We start from the raw sequence: 15,923 nt of genomic DNA, 5'->3' as shown, positions 1-15,923 counted from the left end.
TCTCTTCTATGAGCCTTGCAGGCTGCCAAAGTCAGACCGCCGCAACGCTGCCTGCCAGACCAGGATTTAACTCCTGATCTGGTGGGTGGTCTCGCCACAAGTTTGGCAGTCCTACAGCGGTTGATGAATGACTGCTGCCGCTGTAGAACTGCCACACGCGTAATAAGGCCTGTAATACTCTTCACACTCTTAAAGGAGTGTGTGGTGACTCCTGTGACTGAATTTAGAGGTGGAAAGATACAATTAGTAACTGTCCACCTGTTTGTGGGAACCTCCATCCCAGGGCTAGAGATCTCCAGATCTGAAAATATGAAGAAATATAATAAAGTGCATTAAAAAAAGAATTTGAAAACTAAAACTAATATCATTTAAAATAAAAATTTAAAATACTTTAAAACAAATTATATGAAGCTAGGACAAAAAAATGTAATACATTACCTTCTAAAATTAACAATGTATTAAAATGTACATTAATTTAATTTTAATATATGGTTTACATTTTTTTATCATACTTTGTATGATTGAAATCATCCATTCTCTCTAACATTTTTATATTATTTAATTTGTAACAAAACTAGTTCTAAGTTGTTTTTAATTCATTTTAATATACTCAGGCTTTTTAATCTAATAAAATTTGAGTTTAATTGTATTACATTTCATAAAATCTAATTTAGTCTTAAATTATACTTATGTTTTTAAACTTAAAATAACCACATGAATGCTCACTTATATATATGTGTGTGTATATTTATATATACATGTGTGTATATATATATGTATATATATATATATATATATATATATACACAATATATACATGTGTGTTTGTGTGTGTGTGTGTGTGTGTGTGTATATATATATATACATATATACATACACACGCACACACACACCTATATAAATAAAAATGTAAATGTTCGTTTGTTCAAAATCGCAAATCTCCGAAAGTATTTGACCGATTGCTTTGAAATTTTGACACAACGTTGGATTCGAATAAGCGCGTGTTTTGATATACACAACGTTGGATTTCAATACGCGCGTGTCGAATACGCGCGTGTTTTTAATCAAAAGCCCGAACAGAGACATAAAAATCTCAGTGTTCGTTTGTTCAAAATCTAAAATTTCTGAAAGTTGTTCCAGATTGCTTCGAAATTTTGACACAGTTGGATTCGATTAATTGCGTGTTTATATAATACACAACGTTGGATTCCAATACACGCGTGTCGAATGCGCGCGTGTTTTTAATCGAAAGCCCGAACAGACACATATAAATGTCAATGTTCGTTTGTTCAAAATCTTAAATCTCCGAAAGTTGTTCACAGATTGCTTTGAAATTTTGACACAACGATGGATTCGATTAGGTGCGTGTTTATATATACACAACATTGGATTCGAATACACGGGTGTCCAATACACGCGTGTTTTTAATCGAAAGGCTGAACAGACCCTATCGATTTGGTTGCTGCAAAAAAACTACAAGGGAGCATAGACACAATAGTCTACATATATTAGGATGGACATTTGGTGTCATGATGGCAGACCGGGACGTGGGTGGAGGGAGGGGGGAGGAGTTGGTTCACTTTGCAACATTAGCGCGTTTATATATACACAACGTTGGATTCGAATAGGCGCGTGTTTTTAATCGAAAGGACAAACAGACCCTATTAATTTGGTTGCTGCGCAACAACTACAAGGGCCTCATTGAGACAATAGTCTACATATATTAGGATGGACAATTGGTGTCAGGATGGCAGACCAGGAAGTGGGTGGAGGGAGGGGGGAGGAGTTGGTTCACTTTCCAACATTAATAAACGACGCATAGAGACAATAGTATACATATATTAGGATGGACAGTTGGTGTCATGATGGCAGACCGGGAAGTGGGTGGAGGGAGGGGGGAGGAGTTGGTTCACTTTGCAACATTAGCGCGTGTTTATAGATACACAACGTTGTATTTGAATACGCGTGTGTACAATACGCGCGTGTTTTTAATCGAAAGGCCGAACAGACCCTATCGATTTGCTTGCTGCACAACAACTATAAGGGACGCATAGAGACAATAGTCTACGACGTAGACTCTATGTATATTAGGATGGACAGTTGGTGTCAGGAAGGCAGACCGGGAAGTGGGTGGAGGGAGAGGGGAGGAGTTGGTTCACTTTCCAACATTAATAAACAACGCATTTATAGATACACAACGTTGGATTCGAATACGCGCGTGTTTAATACGCACGTGTTTTTAATTGAAAGGCCAAACAGACCCTATTGATTTGCTTGCTGCGCAACAACTACAAGGGATGCATAGAGACAATAGTCGCAAAAACATATTGTATACCCACAAGCATTGTGAAATTAAACATATTAGAAACATGCGCGTACTCTTTTCTTTCTCTTCCATTTAACCAGACTGAGCCATAGCGACGCGTGGCCGGGTACAGTTAGTATATATATATGTATAGGTATAGTATTTTTTTTAAACACTCTCTCCAATCCAAAAGAGAAAGGCACACTCAAGGGGTCAGGTTTAGAAGTGTGAATTTATTCAGGGGGAAACTGACCTACGTGTTTTGGCCCTTGTCCAGTTCTTATAGAGTTCATTTATTTTAAATATTGCCTATGGAGTACTACTGTTATAGCCTGTCTCCGTTGTTTTCTAAGGGAGTGTGTTGCAGTAACAGTGGTACGTCAGGTAGAGTGCTTGACTTAGTCTAAGGCTTGGCCGAAGTACTTTCAAGCCTGTTTTGTTACTATTGCAGCGGTAGTAGAATTGTATTGTGTCTATAGCAATTATCTTACTCTTAATTGGGTGTGTATCTTTTATTACCATGTCCGTCCCTAAACCGCCCCATAAATTTCTCTTAACCTCACTCAGTTTGTAATAATTATTCTCCATTTCATAAGCACCCACTTTCACTTTCCTACATTTACTGCTAAATCCTCTACTTATCTGTGCAGAGATCTCCACCACCGGGGCTGAGGTGCTGATCTTTGGCTGTAGAATTTTGTAGCATGCAATTTAGTTCTACTAGAGCACTACTTTACATACTTCTGGAGAACTACTTTTCAAACTCCAAAGTGCCATTTGCCAATCTGCCTTTAATAAATACATATGTTAGTGTATTTTTGCACTTCATTCTTTTGAGTAGTCCACCCTGTGTATAAGTAAAAACTGGCTACTGAGATTACCAAAGCTCAGGGCCAGACTGGGAACCCAAAGCAGCCCTGGCAGTTTTCAGGGAAGCCTTGCATGGCCCTCCCGGAGGCTGGAAACGCTTGCATTCTGCTTTTGACACTGGTGGCCGATATTGCAGCACAGCTGCAAAACCGACCTACCGTCACAAAAGGGGCCCTCATTACTGCATAACCATCCTACCACCCTTCAAGTCTCCCGGGGAAGTGCCCGATACCCAGTACAGCCAGTCCGGCCTTGCCAAAGATCGTAGGATTAATAACAATTTTGATGATGATGGTTTTGATGTCTTAAGTGTTCAGCAAAAATATGGCAGTGCTGAGAGCCGTACTGTTCATTGTTTGACAGGCTATTGCCTTTAAAACGTGATTAAGGATGCAAAGAAATTCAGTTGCATGACTTGTATGTCCTATTTACTCTTTTCAGTTAGACCACTCTCAAGCTACCATATGGCAATGACTGCTTCTTAGTTTTAAGTGACCAATGACCCAGTATAACAAGCTCTAATTCCACATAATGCCTCTAAAATATTCTAACTCCACCAAACTTCAACATTCAAGCAAATTAGTTTTTATAGGAAGTAGATAAACTGAAAGACATGATCTTACCTCAAATGTGACTGCAAGTACACCTGCTGTTCCCATAGTCACTGCAAAAGCCTGGTAGTCACAAACTCCCTCTGGCCCTGCTGTGTCATTGAATGCTCCATAGGGTATAAAGAAGCAGGCCAAGGAAGTGGAAATTCCTTGGAAGAAGGACCAGAAGAAAGTCTTGTAGGTGAAGAGGGACGAGCTCTGGCCCACTTTGTACAGTTGTGGTAATCTCAAGCTCATCTTGGCACTCACATCCTTCCAGCGCATGCAAGAAAAGGGAAGAAGGCATGCGAAAGAGTAAACATAAAAAACAAATTTTCTTTGACCAGTATTCTTTGCTACAGAACTATAAACTGTATCTGATAGATACATCCAGCTGCAGATTTCTTGCTTTAGAATCCTCCCCAGGCGCTAGCCTGGATCTGGAAATGTTTTACACAGTACATCTGCGCATCGGAAGAGGGCACCGCACAACTCCGTATCAACATCATCACGCGATCGGATGTTGACGGAATCCATATAGTCCCCTTGACGACGCACTGACGTCAGTTCCTACTTTTCCATGCTTGCAATGCAGATCCAAAGCGGTTAGGGGGCTGTTTTATGGCCCATCTCCACATTTTGTGTGAGAAACAGTGTGCTATGCCTTCAGGGTTTTAACCCGTTGACCGCTGGGGGAATTCTGCTGCGGTGCGGGTGATTAACGACTGGGCGTGGTTCAGACGGCCCCCGGTCACCCTCCGCACACGCCCCTGTGACATCAGACGGCTGGGGCCGTCCGATGCACGCAAAGGGTTAAACCCTGTGGATCTTGTGCCAGACAGATGTTGATCACAGATCCTCATACCGTCTGTTTGTGGTGCCTTTTATTCTCTATTCATATTGAGAGATCGTGCTAACCATAGGTTTCTCTATGCTTTAAGGTTTATTTTCCATTCTTTATATCTTCTGCAAATGTATACTCTATTGCTTGCTAATGCTGCCTCAGGCAATTTGCATTATGCTAACATCTTGGATGGCTGTTGCTTTCCTACGTTGTGCAATGGCCATTATGGTTTCCAGTCTATTATGTCCGAATTTTCTGACTGATTATTCGGCTTTACTTTATTTCCATGCGTTATATTTTTCTTTTGTCAATACATAGGCGACTATTTATTTTACTCCTATATCAGTGTATCGTGCAGATATCCTAGCGGTATTTGCAGTGCCGGCCAGTACAGGTAAGAGCGGTAGGTGTGGCGAGAAGTCGACAGAGGACGGGGTAGGTAAAATTAAATACCAGTTACCTTGCGCTCGCCGCTTTGCCGATGCGGCGAGCACAAGGTAAGTGTTTTAAATTTTTTTAATTTAATTGTACCTTCAACTGTCGACTCTCTCTCTCTCTCTCTCTCTCTCTCTCTCTCGCACTGAGGTATTGCTCCATGGCATGACCTGCTGATCTGTGTTTCTGAAGTATCAAACATGCTGTTTGAGTCTGGATATGAGCAGTCATAGTTTTGACTGTAGAGTACTTTGGCAAATAGTCCTTATATCATGGGATACATTCTTCCCATGCGTTCTATGACTTTATGACCTTTCTACTCTATTGTATTGTATTGCGTTCTTTTCTAATCTACTAGGTTTAGTAGCTCATGGCTACCTTATCAAGGCTTCCCAGCGCTGACCTTTCTTACTGCGGTCCCTTCTGCAGTGCTTGGGATGTGAGCATGCATGGGTTTGGTTCATCTTAAGGGTGCAAATAGTCTTCTATTCATCTTATTGGTTGGCTTCTACCATGGTTGTCTTGCTAATTTTAGTCCCATGCTTGTTAACGTCTTATCACTTTACTTATCTCTGGTTCTTCCAAAGATTTTTTAAAATAGTTAAGCATGTTATTGCTCACCTACATTATTATGAAGGTCCTGTCTTTTTCTCTGTTCTAGACCGGTTTTGTTCTAAGTTAGAGACTTTTAGAGGTTTTAGTTCGCAGACCCTCCTCTGGGGATCGTATGCTTTGGTATTTGATTCTAAAGTAAGGAATTAGTGGATAGATTTCTCTTTCAGATTAACAAGTTCCTTACCTTTGGTAACGCATTACCTGAAAGAAACAGGATCTAGCCGCAGATTCCTTACGCCCCCTCCTGACCTCTCTGCTCTGCGAACTGAGTTCTCTTTGGTCTCATTGATTTCTTTATCAGACTTCACATAATCAATTAAGCTCGTAGTGATTATTTGTGTCTGGGTCCTCTTTGGTCTCAATTAGTTCATTTATAGATATAAAAAAATATTCACAAACTAAATTATCAATTCAGTGATTATTTGACATACATGTTTTTATTTTAGCACACTGTTTCAATAGGCAGTTTCTATATGTGGCTCAACGTTTTGAGCGTGGAAAATAGTCACGGGAGAAACTGGCGTCAGCGCATCGGCCAGGGGGTTATATACACTCCGTCGACGTCACATCGCATAATGATGTCAATATGGAGTCGCATGACACCCTATTCTGATGCGCAGATGTACTGTGGAAAAATATTGTCAATGAAGTCTCGCTCATGAGGGATTATTCTAAAGTAAGGAATTTGCGGCTAGATCCTGTTTGTACCTGATAATGCCTTAAAGAAGGTAAGTAAGTTGTTCTTTTATTGTTTTTCCCTTTCCTGCTCACCCTAGGCTGTGATGTTATAGAATGTTAAGCATGTCATTGTGTGATTGGGTTAGCCCTTACAACATTTTAGCCTAGCACAATAAATGTGGCTTTCCTGGTGTGGTTTTCTACTGAGAGCCATATAACCTGCCACTCCTAAATATACCTTAAGCTACATTTTGTTTGCATGAACTTGCCTGTGCTCTTGTTTACCAAGAGACAGATTCATGGGATTACCAGCTGGAGCGAAACTGCTGTCATTTCATTTCAATACTTTATTAGACTTCATTGATAAAAATCATAAAAGTGTGATACATTACATTTTAAACCTTAAAACACAATATAAAAAGCGATTGATCAATCACTTAATTTATTTTTAATCAGTACCAAAGTGCTAATCAAAAACAAGTAAACATTTTCTTCGTAGTATCGAAAGCAGCCCACAGAAAACTTGACATTCTACAGCATATCGCCATGGTGTACAAAGATTGTAAATAAAGATAAGCAGGATGACCTTATATAAAATTAAGCTGTCTTAAAATAGGTAAAATATAGTCTTTTCTCAAATTACTATAAAATGTACAGAAGAAAACTACATGCATACTCTGTGCCATCAGAGAATCACAAGGACAATTTATTCGGTTTGAAGACTAGTCATTCATTTCAGGGAAGCTAGTCGAAAGCTGTTAGGTGGCCAATCTGAAACTAGTCAAAATGAATTATATGCCTAGAATTGAATACAAATTTAAGATAGGGTTGCATTTCATATGTAGTTTAAATGGCTTGATTTTTTAAGACAGTGGACTTTAAAATTTCAATAGTTAGTCTAAGATTCTTGAGATGCGCATTGCATTCATTTTCAAATCTTTTTAAATAATGGCTTCCAAGAATGAAGGCTTCTCGTAATATTTAGGATACCCAGGTCGCAGAAAAAGCATTGAATATATGTCAACCAAGGTATGAGGCAGTCCCCAATAATGGCACTGCCTAAGCTGGTATATTCTGATGTCCAGATTGTATGCCATTGTAAAATGGGCTGCAGCAATTATTAAATCTGTGGGGAACAAAACCCCCAGTTCCGCATGGCAACCAAATGCGAAGGCACTCTAAGGGGTGGCAAGAAGATATCGTAAGAATTCATTTTCCACTATCTGCAATGCCATACAATGGGTGTGTCCCAAGAATCCCTCTCCATATAAAGCCACACTCAGACATTTGCCTTTATAGATCTTTGTCATTTTGTCAGGGGGGTTTGTGCCTAGTCTTATGACAAAGTTTTGTAGAACCATAACTGCTTTTTTAAATTGTAGCTTCCCGATAGAAATAGCATGGGTCCATGAGGCTTCTTTGTCAAATAATATACCTAGGTATGAAAAAGTGGTTGTAAAACCAATATTTGTGGCCTTGATATTTATATCTTGATAGGTTGCAGTTCTTCTCCCGCAGTTCATTATAATGTTTTAGATTGGTTGACGAAAGCACCTAGGTCCTGCATATAATCAACAAAATGTGTGAGAAAGCTCTGTAGGCCCAGGGGAGTTTGAGCCATAAGAACGTCATCATCTGCATAGAGGAGAGTTGGTACAAGGCGATGTCCCACCTGCGGAAGCTCTTTATATTGGGTGGCTAGCACAGCCCCTACACTATTCACATATAATGAAAAAAGGAAGGGTGCTAGAACACAGCCCTGTCTTATCCCTCTTTCTATGCTTTAGAATTATGTACATTACATTCTCTCCTGGTGCCATATCTAACCCTGGCTCTACATCCTGTATACAGCTCTCTTAGAAAGTTAATGATCAATACCTCCACCCCAAATCACTCATTATTACCCACAGCTTAGTGTGAATAACGCAATTAAAAGCCGATGACAGGTCAACAAAGGCCAGATAGATGTTCCTCTCTTTGATCTTGGTATTCTTTTCGATTAGCATGTTCAGGTTCACGCCCTGCTCTATTGTCCCAATTGTGGGGCAGAAACCATATTGCAAATCTGACAAAATATCATAAGATTCCATCCCGTCCTGTAACCTGTACAAGATGATATGACCAGTTATCTTTGCTAAGGAATCAAGAAGGGAGATCAGTCTATAGCATGCAGGGTTAAAAGAATCTCCCTTTTTAAAATCGGGACGATAATAGATTCTGCTCACGTTGATAAAAAAGCTATATTGCAGCATGCCCTCAGTACCAGCGTCACCCATAAAGGGGTGTTAGTCTTGTACAAATCCACTGGTATAGCATCAAGCCAGGGGCTTATCCACCTTTACTTGTGTTTATTACTCTATTAACTTCCTTTAAACTGAAAGGGGTAACAGTACAGTCTTGGGGGTGGCATTAGTGTCAGTATTATAAGTTATATGGCCAGTCTCTGACATCTCAGTGGGAAGAGACTAGATCCCGGAAAAATATTTTAACCAGTCATCTTCCAGGATCGCAACCTCAATCCTAGGGCATTCCTCTGCTCTCAATCGTAGAGAATTAATTACCCACCAGAACGAGTTATTGTCATTCTTAGTACTTACCTCATGCAAGGCTTCCCAAGCTTTCTCCCTCAAATATAGTCATTTTATTTCCTTGCCTAACTCCACCATGCCAGTCATGACGAAAACAGGCATGCAAAATATTAAATGGCCCCCACTTACAGGGAAAAAGCTCTCTGCTCATCAGTATTTTGTTTCACTTTGAGAGTGAGCATTGGAAGGTCTCTGCTCCTTCACCTGGATTGTGTCTGCAGTCACTTTACAGCAATTGGAGAACAGGGATGCCATTTCATTGCTTTTATTGTTTAGCCTTATGTTCTCGGTCAGGGTATTCTCAGCTCCAGACATCTCCTGTTGCACGTGGGCTACGAAAGATGCGTAGTTAAACAGAAACTCACGAACTGGCCTAAACCTTTGCCTGAGAGGGATCTTAGAAATCTTTAAATGATCTGCCAATGTGCCTGGGCTGAGGTCATTGACCACCAGCCTCAGTTTACAGTTCGGGACTCAACTGAAACAAGGCCCTGCAAAGAGATCTAATGACTGCCTGTAAGAAGAAGAAACTGCCTACTGCATCAAGGGGATTGTAGACTTCCTTCTGCCTTTATGGAGCAATCTGCCCAGTCGCCTAGTGATTAGGTTCTCTACATGGAATTTGGAACCTGGTCTTGCAAGTAGGGCTGCCTTAAGGTCCTCGAAGACAGGAGATCACTTGCTTATCAGAAAGGGTACTTGAAATATGCTTTCAGAAGACTGTTACCTAGAAAAGAGACTCACAACCCATCAAAAGAGAAAACAAGATGTGCAGGTGGGACTAGAAGTCTACATCGCCAAGCATTGTGTGTGGCCCAGGGTAAGGACCAGTCTGCTCAAAACTGTTTTAAGCCCCTTTGTCAATTAACTGCTACTTCAGTGGCCTGTTGGCCTAATCAGAACTAGGACTAGGTGAAAGGGAAGGTTATATACCTGTAGCCCTAATTCTGCATCATATGCATCTTCATTGAAGTCATAAACATTGAATGACTTCCCGCTGCCTGCGTGGACCCCGGAACACCTTTTTAACATACATAAACTTTGGAGAAATTATCATTGGAGAATGTTTATCATTCAATTTAATTTCCCATTGATTCTCAGTGGTGTTTGTCAGAGCGGTCATGTTCTTTCTGAATGTTTGGAAGTCAATATTCATCTGTACAAGACACTATTGTCTAGACACAGACACTCAAGCTGAAGTAAGGTTTGGTCAAGAAACACTTAGAAACCTGTTTAAATGATAAGAAGATATTTTGCTTTTCTGTATACAGACCATGTTTTTAGATCATATCCTACATTGAAAAATTGTCTTCTTTTCTTCATGTCATATGTGACGGACAGCTGTGGAATGACCTTTTCTACAGCTTGCTAATTTATTCAACGTCTATGACTATCACAGAAGACCTTACGATGCAGAAGGAAAGGTTATATACCTGTAGTCCTAGTTCTGCAGCATAGTTATCTTCATTGAATTCATAAACGACCCACCCTCCTCTCTGGCTGTGGAGGCATATGAGTTATAGTTCTCGTAAAAAAAAACTGACTCTCACAGGTAAACTCCCACTGCAAGGCATTGTGGGTAGGAAGGCTGCTCAGGTTCTTAAAGGAGAAGGCTCTTTTTTCTTTGTCAGCGTAAGCATATCAGGCTGCATTTTCTCTGCATGCTCTTTATATCAAAGGTAGCTTTTTTCCATGACAAATTATGTACATTAAAAAGCTACTCAGCAACTCCAACTAATTTCTCCAGCATTCAGAACGAAAATGACATCTCTGACAGACTACACTGAGAGTCCATGGGAAGTTAAATCAAATGATGAGCATTTTCCAATTATAATTTATCCAAAGTTTAAATTTGTTAAAAAGGTGTTCTGGGATCCGAACAGGCTGTGGGAAATAATTCAATTGTTATGACTATCAGTGAAGATCCTATGATGCAGAATGTATGTTCTCCAGTATTAGGGGTGTCTTTCATAGATTCACATGCTTGAATATTCCCCGTCGTCGAAGTGGGAGTCCCATGGTAAATAAAATAGCAATAATGCTAAATATATATAAATATATATAAACATAATACAAGAAAAAGAAAGGAAATACAACTGAAATCCTCTAAAAACGATTCCTACATAGGAATGCAAGGCAAAGGGAAAAAACTATTTGTAACACATTAGTGTTATTATGTTAGTCCAAACTGCAGCCAATCAGGCGCCAGCACCCTCTAGAACCTTCTCCTCAGAAGCTCAAGCCCTCAGATTTTCTACCGCACGTCGTGTGAAGGGAGTCTCCCTGAGCTCTGCTCAGTTTTCATCTCTATTCTTCTAGTTCCAGAAAATTCTACAACATGTCAAGTAAGAAGTCTTTATTTAGACCCTGCTCTTCTTGTGGGAAGCTGCGCCTTTTTGAAAAGGACCCCCACCAGAAGTGTATTTATTGTTTGTACCCGGATCATGAGGCTGGCAGCTGCAAGTTTTGTAGAACCTTTTCTACCAAAACTCTTAAGGACAGGGAAGGCCGTCTACTCCTTTGGCTGCAACGTCTTAAGGACAAGGAGTCTGTACTGTCCGACGCAGAAAGTTTACGTTCTGGTTTCTCTTCAGCAGCCTCAAAGCGTGGGAGTGTTCAGGAGGTTCGTTCTCCTTTCCTCAAGAAGTCTAAATTAGCCTTGTCTGTGGCTCCTGTGGTGTCTTCTGCCACTCCTACCACCTCTACGCCCACGAGACCTGGCTCTCAGGCGTCTTTGGCTGCCTCTCAAGGTGTTTTCACACTTCTTAAAGTTTCGCCGTCGACGGGAGCGTCGACGAGCACTCCGACGACGAGAACGGCATTGCCTGCATTTTTGACGACGACGCTGACTACCACTTCAGCATTCTCCTCGTCGACGACGGTTTCGTCGTCAGCCTCGACGTCGACGAGGGTTTCGTTGCCGTCTAAACCTGTCCCGTCGACGATTCCTAACTCGTCGACGAAGAAGAGAGAATCCTCGTCAACGAAAGACCCGAAGACATCGTCGTCGACGATGCCGTCGACTAAAGCCTCGTCGGCGAAGACACCGTCGACCAAGATCTCGTCGACGAAGAAGATCTCGTCGACGAAGACAGGCCCGTCGACGAAGACTCCGCCTACGGAATCAGTACCAGCATCGACGACCCCGTCGACGACGACCCCGTCGACGATTTCATCTACAGTGGTTCGCCCGTCGACAGTGACACCGTCGACGACCCCATCGACGACCTCTCCGTCTACGAAGGTTTCTTCAAAATTACCGTTGGTAACAGCTAAAGCAGCCTCGTCGACGTTACCGGCGACGGCTCCGTCGACGGCCGCACCGATTTTGTTCGCATCTATGCCGTTACTGCCATTGAAGACCTCTGAATCTTCACATCCTCGCACTACAGTACCCTGCCAACAGATCTCTGATCCAGAGCCTCAACCACCTTCTCCGATGTTCGCAACTACATCTGAGCATGATACAGACTCGGAGCATGAAGAGGACACGTTTGGGGCAGCACATAGTCCCTCTGATTTAATAATTAAATGTCAGGACACAGACTCTGACGATGGCGGTGACCCCGATTTTCAACAAGAGGAGCATTTTACTCAAGCTCCTGTCGCCACCATTCCTTTGACCTTAATTTCTAATCTCCAACATATGCTGGACGATTACAACCGCCGTTTTCCTGCAACACCGCAGACTACACCTGCGCAATCTCCCGCTCCTGTGGTACTACCTCCTCCTTCATTGCCGCCTATCGTACCACCTGCGCCTTCGTCTCAGGTTCATAGATCAATTAGCATCCATACCACTGTATACCCGCGGGATGCGGATGATGAGGAGGCGAACGCAGAACGGGAGGACGGTGAAGTCCCAGACAACACGGATGATGAGGCAGGCGACCAGGATATAGCCGAATGGGATGATTATTGGGCGCAAACGCCCTCTCCTCAACCTGGTACCTCGAGTGAGTCGCCACCATTAGACATCGCCAGTTTCCATCTTTTAATGGATAAAGCGGCTCAGCGTTTCAAACTTCCACGATCACAACGCGAGGAGGATTGTTTTCTTTATGAATTTAAAGATAAACCTTATAAGCAGGTACACACAATCCCTATTATTGATTTCATTTGGAAAGAGGGCATTAAACTAATGAATGCTCCAAACTCCTTACCTGCTCAGATTCCGCGCCTTGAAAAGAAGTACAAGGCCCCAACTGGTTCTCCAGCTTGCCTGATTTCTCATCCCAAGCCGGACTCTGTCGTGACTCAGGCCGCACAGCGTAGGGCATGGAATCCAGCGTCCCAAATCACAGCCCCTCCAGATAGAGAGGGTCGACGCTTAGATGCTATTGGCCGCAAGTTCTCAACGATGGCTTCAACATCTGTCCGGGCCGCCAATGCCTTAGCCATCTTGGGACGTTATGATCGGCAGATGTGGTCAGACATTGCAGATTACATGGCACTCATCCCTGATGCTTCCAAGGCTGACGCACAACAGATTCTCCGTGATGGTCAAAGGGCATCGGAAGAAATAATCGACTGTGCAGTCGATATTGCTAACACAGGTTTCCACCTCCTGGCAAGTGCGGCTTCACTCCGACGACAAGGCTGGCTGAAGTCCACCTCCTTCCGGCAGGAAGTCAAAGCCAAAATACTGGATATGCCATATGATGGGGAATCATTATTCGGATCCCATATCTATGATGCCCTTGAGTCTATCAAGAAGGACACCGATACAGCGAAGTCCTTGGGCACACTGCAATTTCAGAAGCAGTCCTTTCGAGGTGAGCGCGGACGCGGCACTTCTTCCAACTTTCGAGGTGGGCAACAAAACCGCTCCTACAATCAGAGCGGCCAACGTTACACGCCCAATCAGCAGTCTCGTCAACAACCCTCCAAATCATATAGAGGAAGGTCGTCCTATCGTGGCGCCAATCAGAAACACCAATGACTTTTGCCACTCTCACAGTGTTGGAGGACGAATCTCTCTGTTTTATTCCCAGTGGTCCTCGATCACCTCGGACCACTGGGTTTTGGACATTGTCAAACGGGGTCATACCCTGGAGTTTACAGAGATTCCTCCTTGCACTCCACCTCGTGGCCCACCTCCTCCACATCTCGAGGAGCTTTACCATAAGGTCCGTCTTCTTGTGTTAGAGGGTGCAGTCGAAGTGGTCCCGAAACATCAAAGAGGGAAGGGTTTTTACTCTCGCTTCTTCCTCATACTCAAGAAGAACGGAGATTGGCGACCCATTCTGGAGTTGAGGGCTCTCAACCAGTTCCTGAAGTCTCAAACATTCCGTATGCTGACGTTACTGGAAGTTCTGCGTCTTCTATCCAGCGAGGATTTTATGACCACCATAGATCTTCAAGACGCATACTTTCATGTTCCGATAAACGAACAACATCGCCAGTACCTGCGTTGGGAGTTCTACCCTTCGGACTGCGTTCAGCTCCTCGTGTGTTCACGAAGGTACTGGCCCCGGTGGTGGCTCACCTGCGTCTACAAGGAGTTCAGATCTTTCCCTATTTAGACGATTGCCTTCTCAAGTCTCAATGCCACCATCAGCTGGGTCGGGACACGCACCTTTGCCAGCAAGTGTTTCGCTCTCTGGGGTTGACCATCAACATCGAGAAGTCACAGTTTGCACCTCTGCAGACCAGATCATTCCTGGGAGCGATCCTAGACACGCAGCTCTCAAAAGCGTTTGTCTCGGAAGAGCGGCGTCTGAAGATCCTTCGTCTGGTCTCACTCATTCGACGAAAACAGTCCGTTTCTGTTCGGACGTTAAAATCATTCTTGGGAATGGCTTCATCTTGTATCGCACTGATCCCAAATTGCAGGCTGCGCACCCGTCCTATTCAGGAAGAACTGGACTTACAGTGGCGTCAGGTCTCCGGATCCTTCAAAGACCTAGTTGCCGTCACAGCCTGCATGAAAATGAGCCTGTTTTGGTGGGCGCAGCCCGCAAACGTGGAAATGGGTGTTTCCTTCCTCGATCATGCTCCCGACCTTACGCTGATGACGGACGCCTCCTTAGAGGGGTGGGGCGCTCATCTCCAAGGTCTCTCCATCAAGGGCAAGTGGTCGCCGACGCAGCGCACGTGGCATATCAACAGGCTAGAATTGATGGCGATCTTTCTAGCGCTCAAGTCCTTCCTCCCAGTTGTTCACGGGGAGTCAGTGCTAATCCAAACAGACAACACCACCAGTATGCACTACGTGAACAAGCAGGGAGGGACCAGGTCTCCACCTCTGTCCCGCTTGGCCCAGTCGATCTGGGATTGGGCTCTTCGCCATCACATCACCTTGACAGCTGTCCACCTTCCGGGCGTGTTCAACCTCCTGGCGGACTCTTTGAGCAGGTCCACTTCCTCAACACACGAATGGGAACTGCACCAACCGACTCTGGATCTTGTGTTCCGCCAATGGGGTCACCCAGATCTGGATCTCTTTGCAACACCGGAGAATCGGAAATGCCCGTCTTATGCAAGTTGGCATCCCATCCAGGGTCCTGCGGGAATGCCCTTTTGATCAACTGGTGCGATCTATTCGCTTACGCTTTTCCGCCGCTCCCATTAATACCGCGGGTACTGTGGAAGATGCGGAGGCAGCCCTGCCACATCCTATTGATCGCACCTCGTTGGCCCAGACAGGCATGGTTTTCGGAATTGCTTCTAATGTCCCAGTGCGAGCCCATTCCTCTACGTCCTCGTCCAGACCTTCTAACTATGGACAGGGGCTTAGTGTGTTATCCGGATCCCTCAACGCTACAGTTGTGGGCATGGAACCTGAGCACCTTGAGTTCGCTGGCTTGAACATATCCCAAGAGTGAAGAGACATCCTAGCTCATGCCAGAGCTCCGTCTACCATCAAAACTTACAAACTTAAATGGAAGCGGTTCTGTCATTGGTGCGCTACAGCCAATATCCATCCCATCCATTCCACTCCTGAGCAGCTCCTTCCATTCTTTTTGAGCCTCGCTCAGTCAGGACTCTCTCATGCT

General features: G+C 43.6%; 1 protein-coding gene across 1 annotated transcript in view; it reads right to left on the bottom strand.

Moving 5' to 3' along the window:
- LOC144798879 (phospholipid-transporting ATPase IK-like) overlaps positions 1 to 15,923 on the bottom strand; it is a 441,858-nt gene that overhangs the window by 51,584 nt on the left and 374,351 nt on the right. Inside the window, exon 25 of the mRNA XM_078669971.1 lies at positions 3,799 to 4,038. Within this exon, the coding sequence (XP_078526097.1) occupies positions 3,799 to 4,038 (240 nt within the window). The remainder of the gene's footprint in view (positions 1 to 3,798; positions 4,039 to 15,923) is intronic.

Source organism: Lissotriton helveticus, chromosome 12 (genome assembly GCF_964261635.1).
Source record: "Lissotriton helveticus chromosome 12, aLisHel1.1, whole genome shotgun sequence".
Lineage (NCBI taxonomy): Eukaryota > Metazoa > Chordata > Amphibia > Caudata > Salamandridae > Lissotriton > Lissotriton helveticus.
Note: the sequence above shows the minus strand (reverse complement) of the source record. Positions and strands in the feature narration are given on the sequence as shown.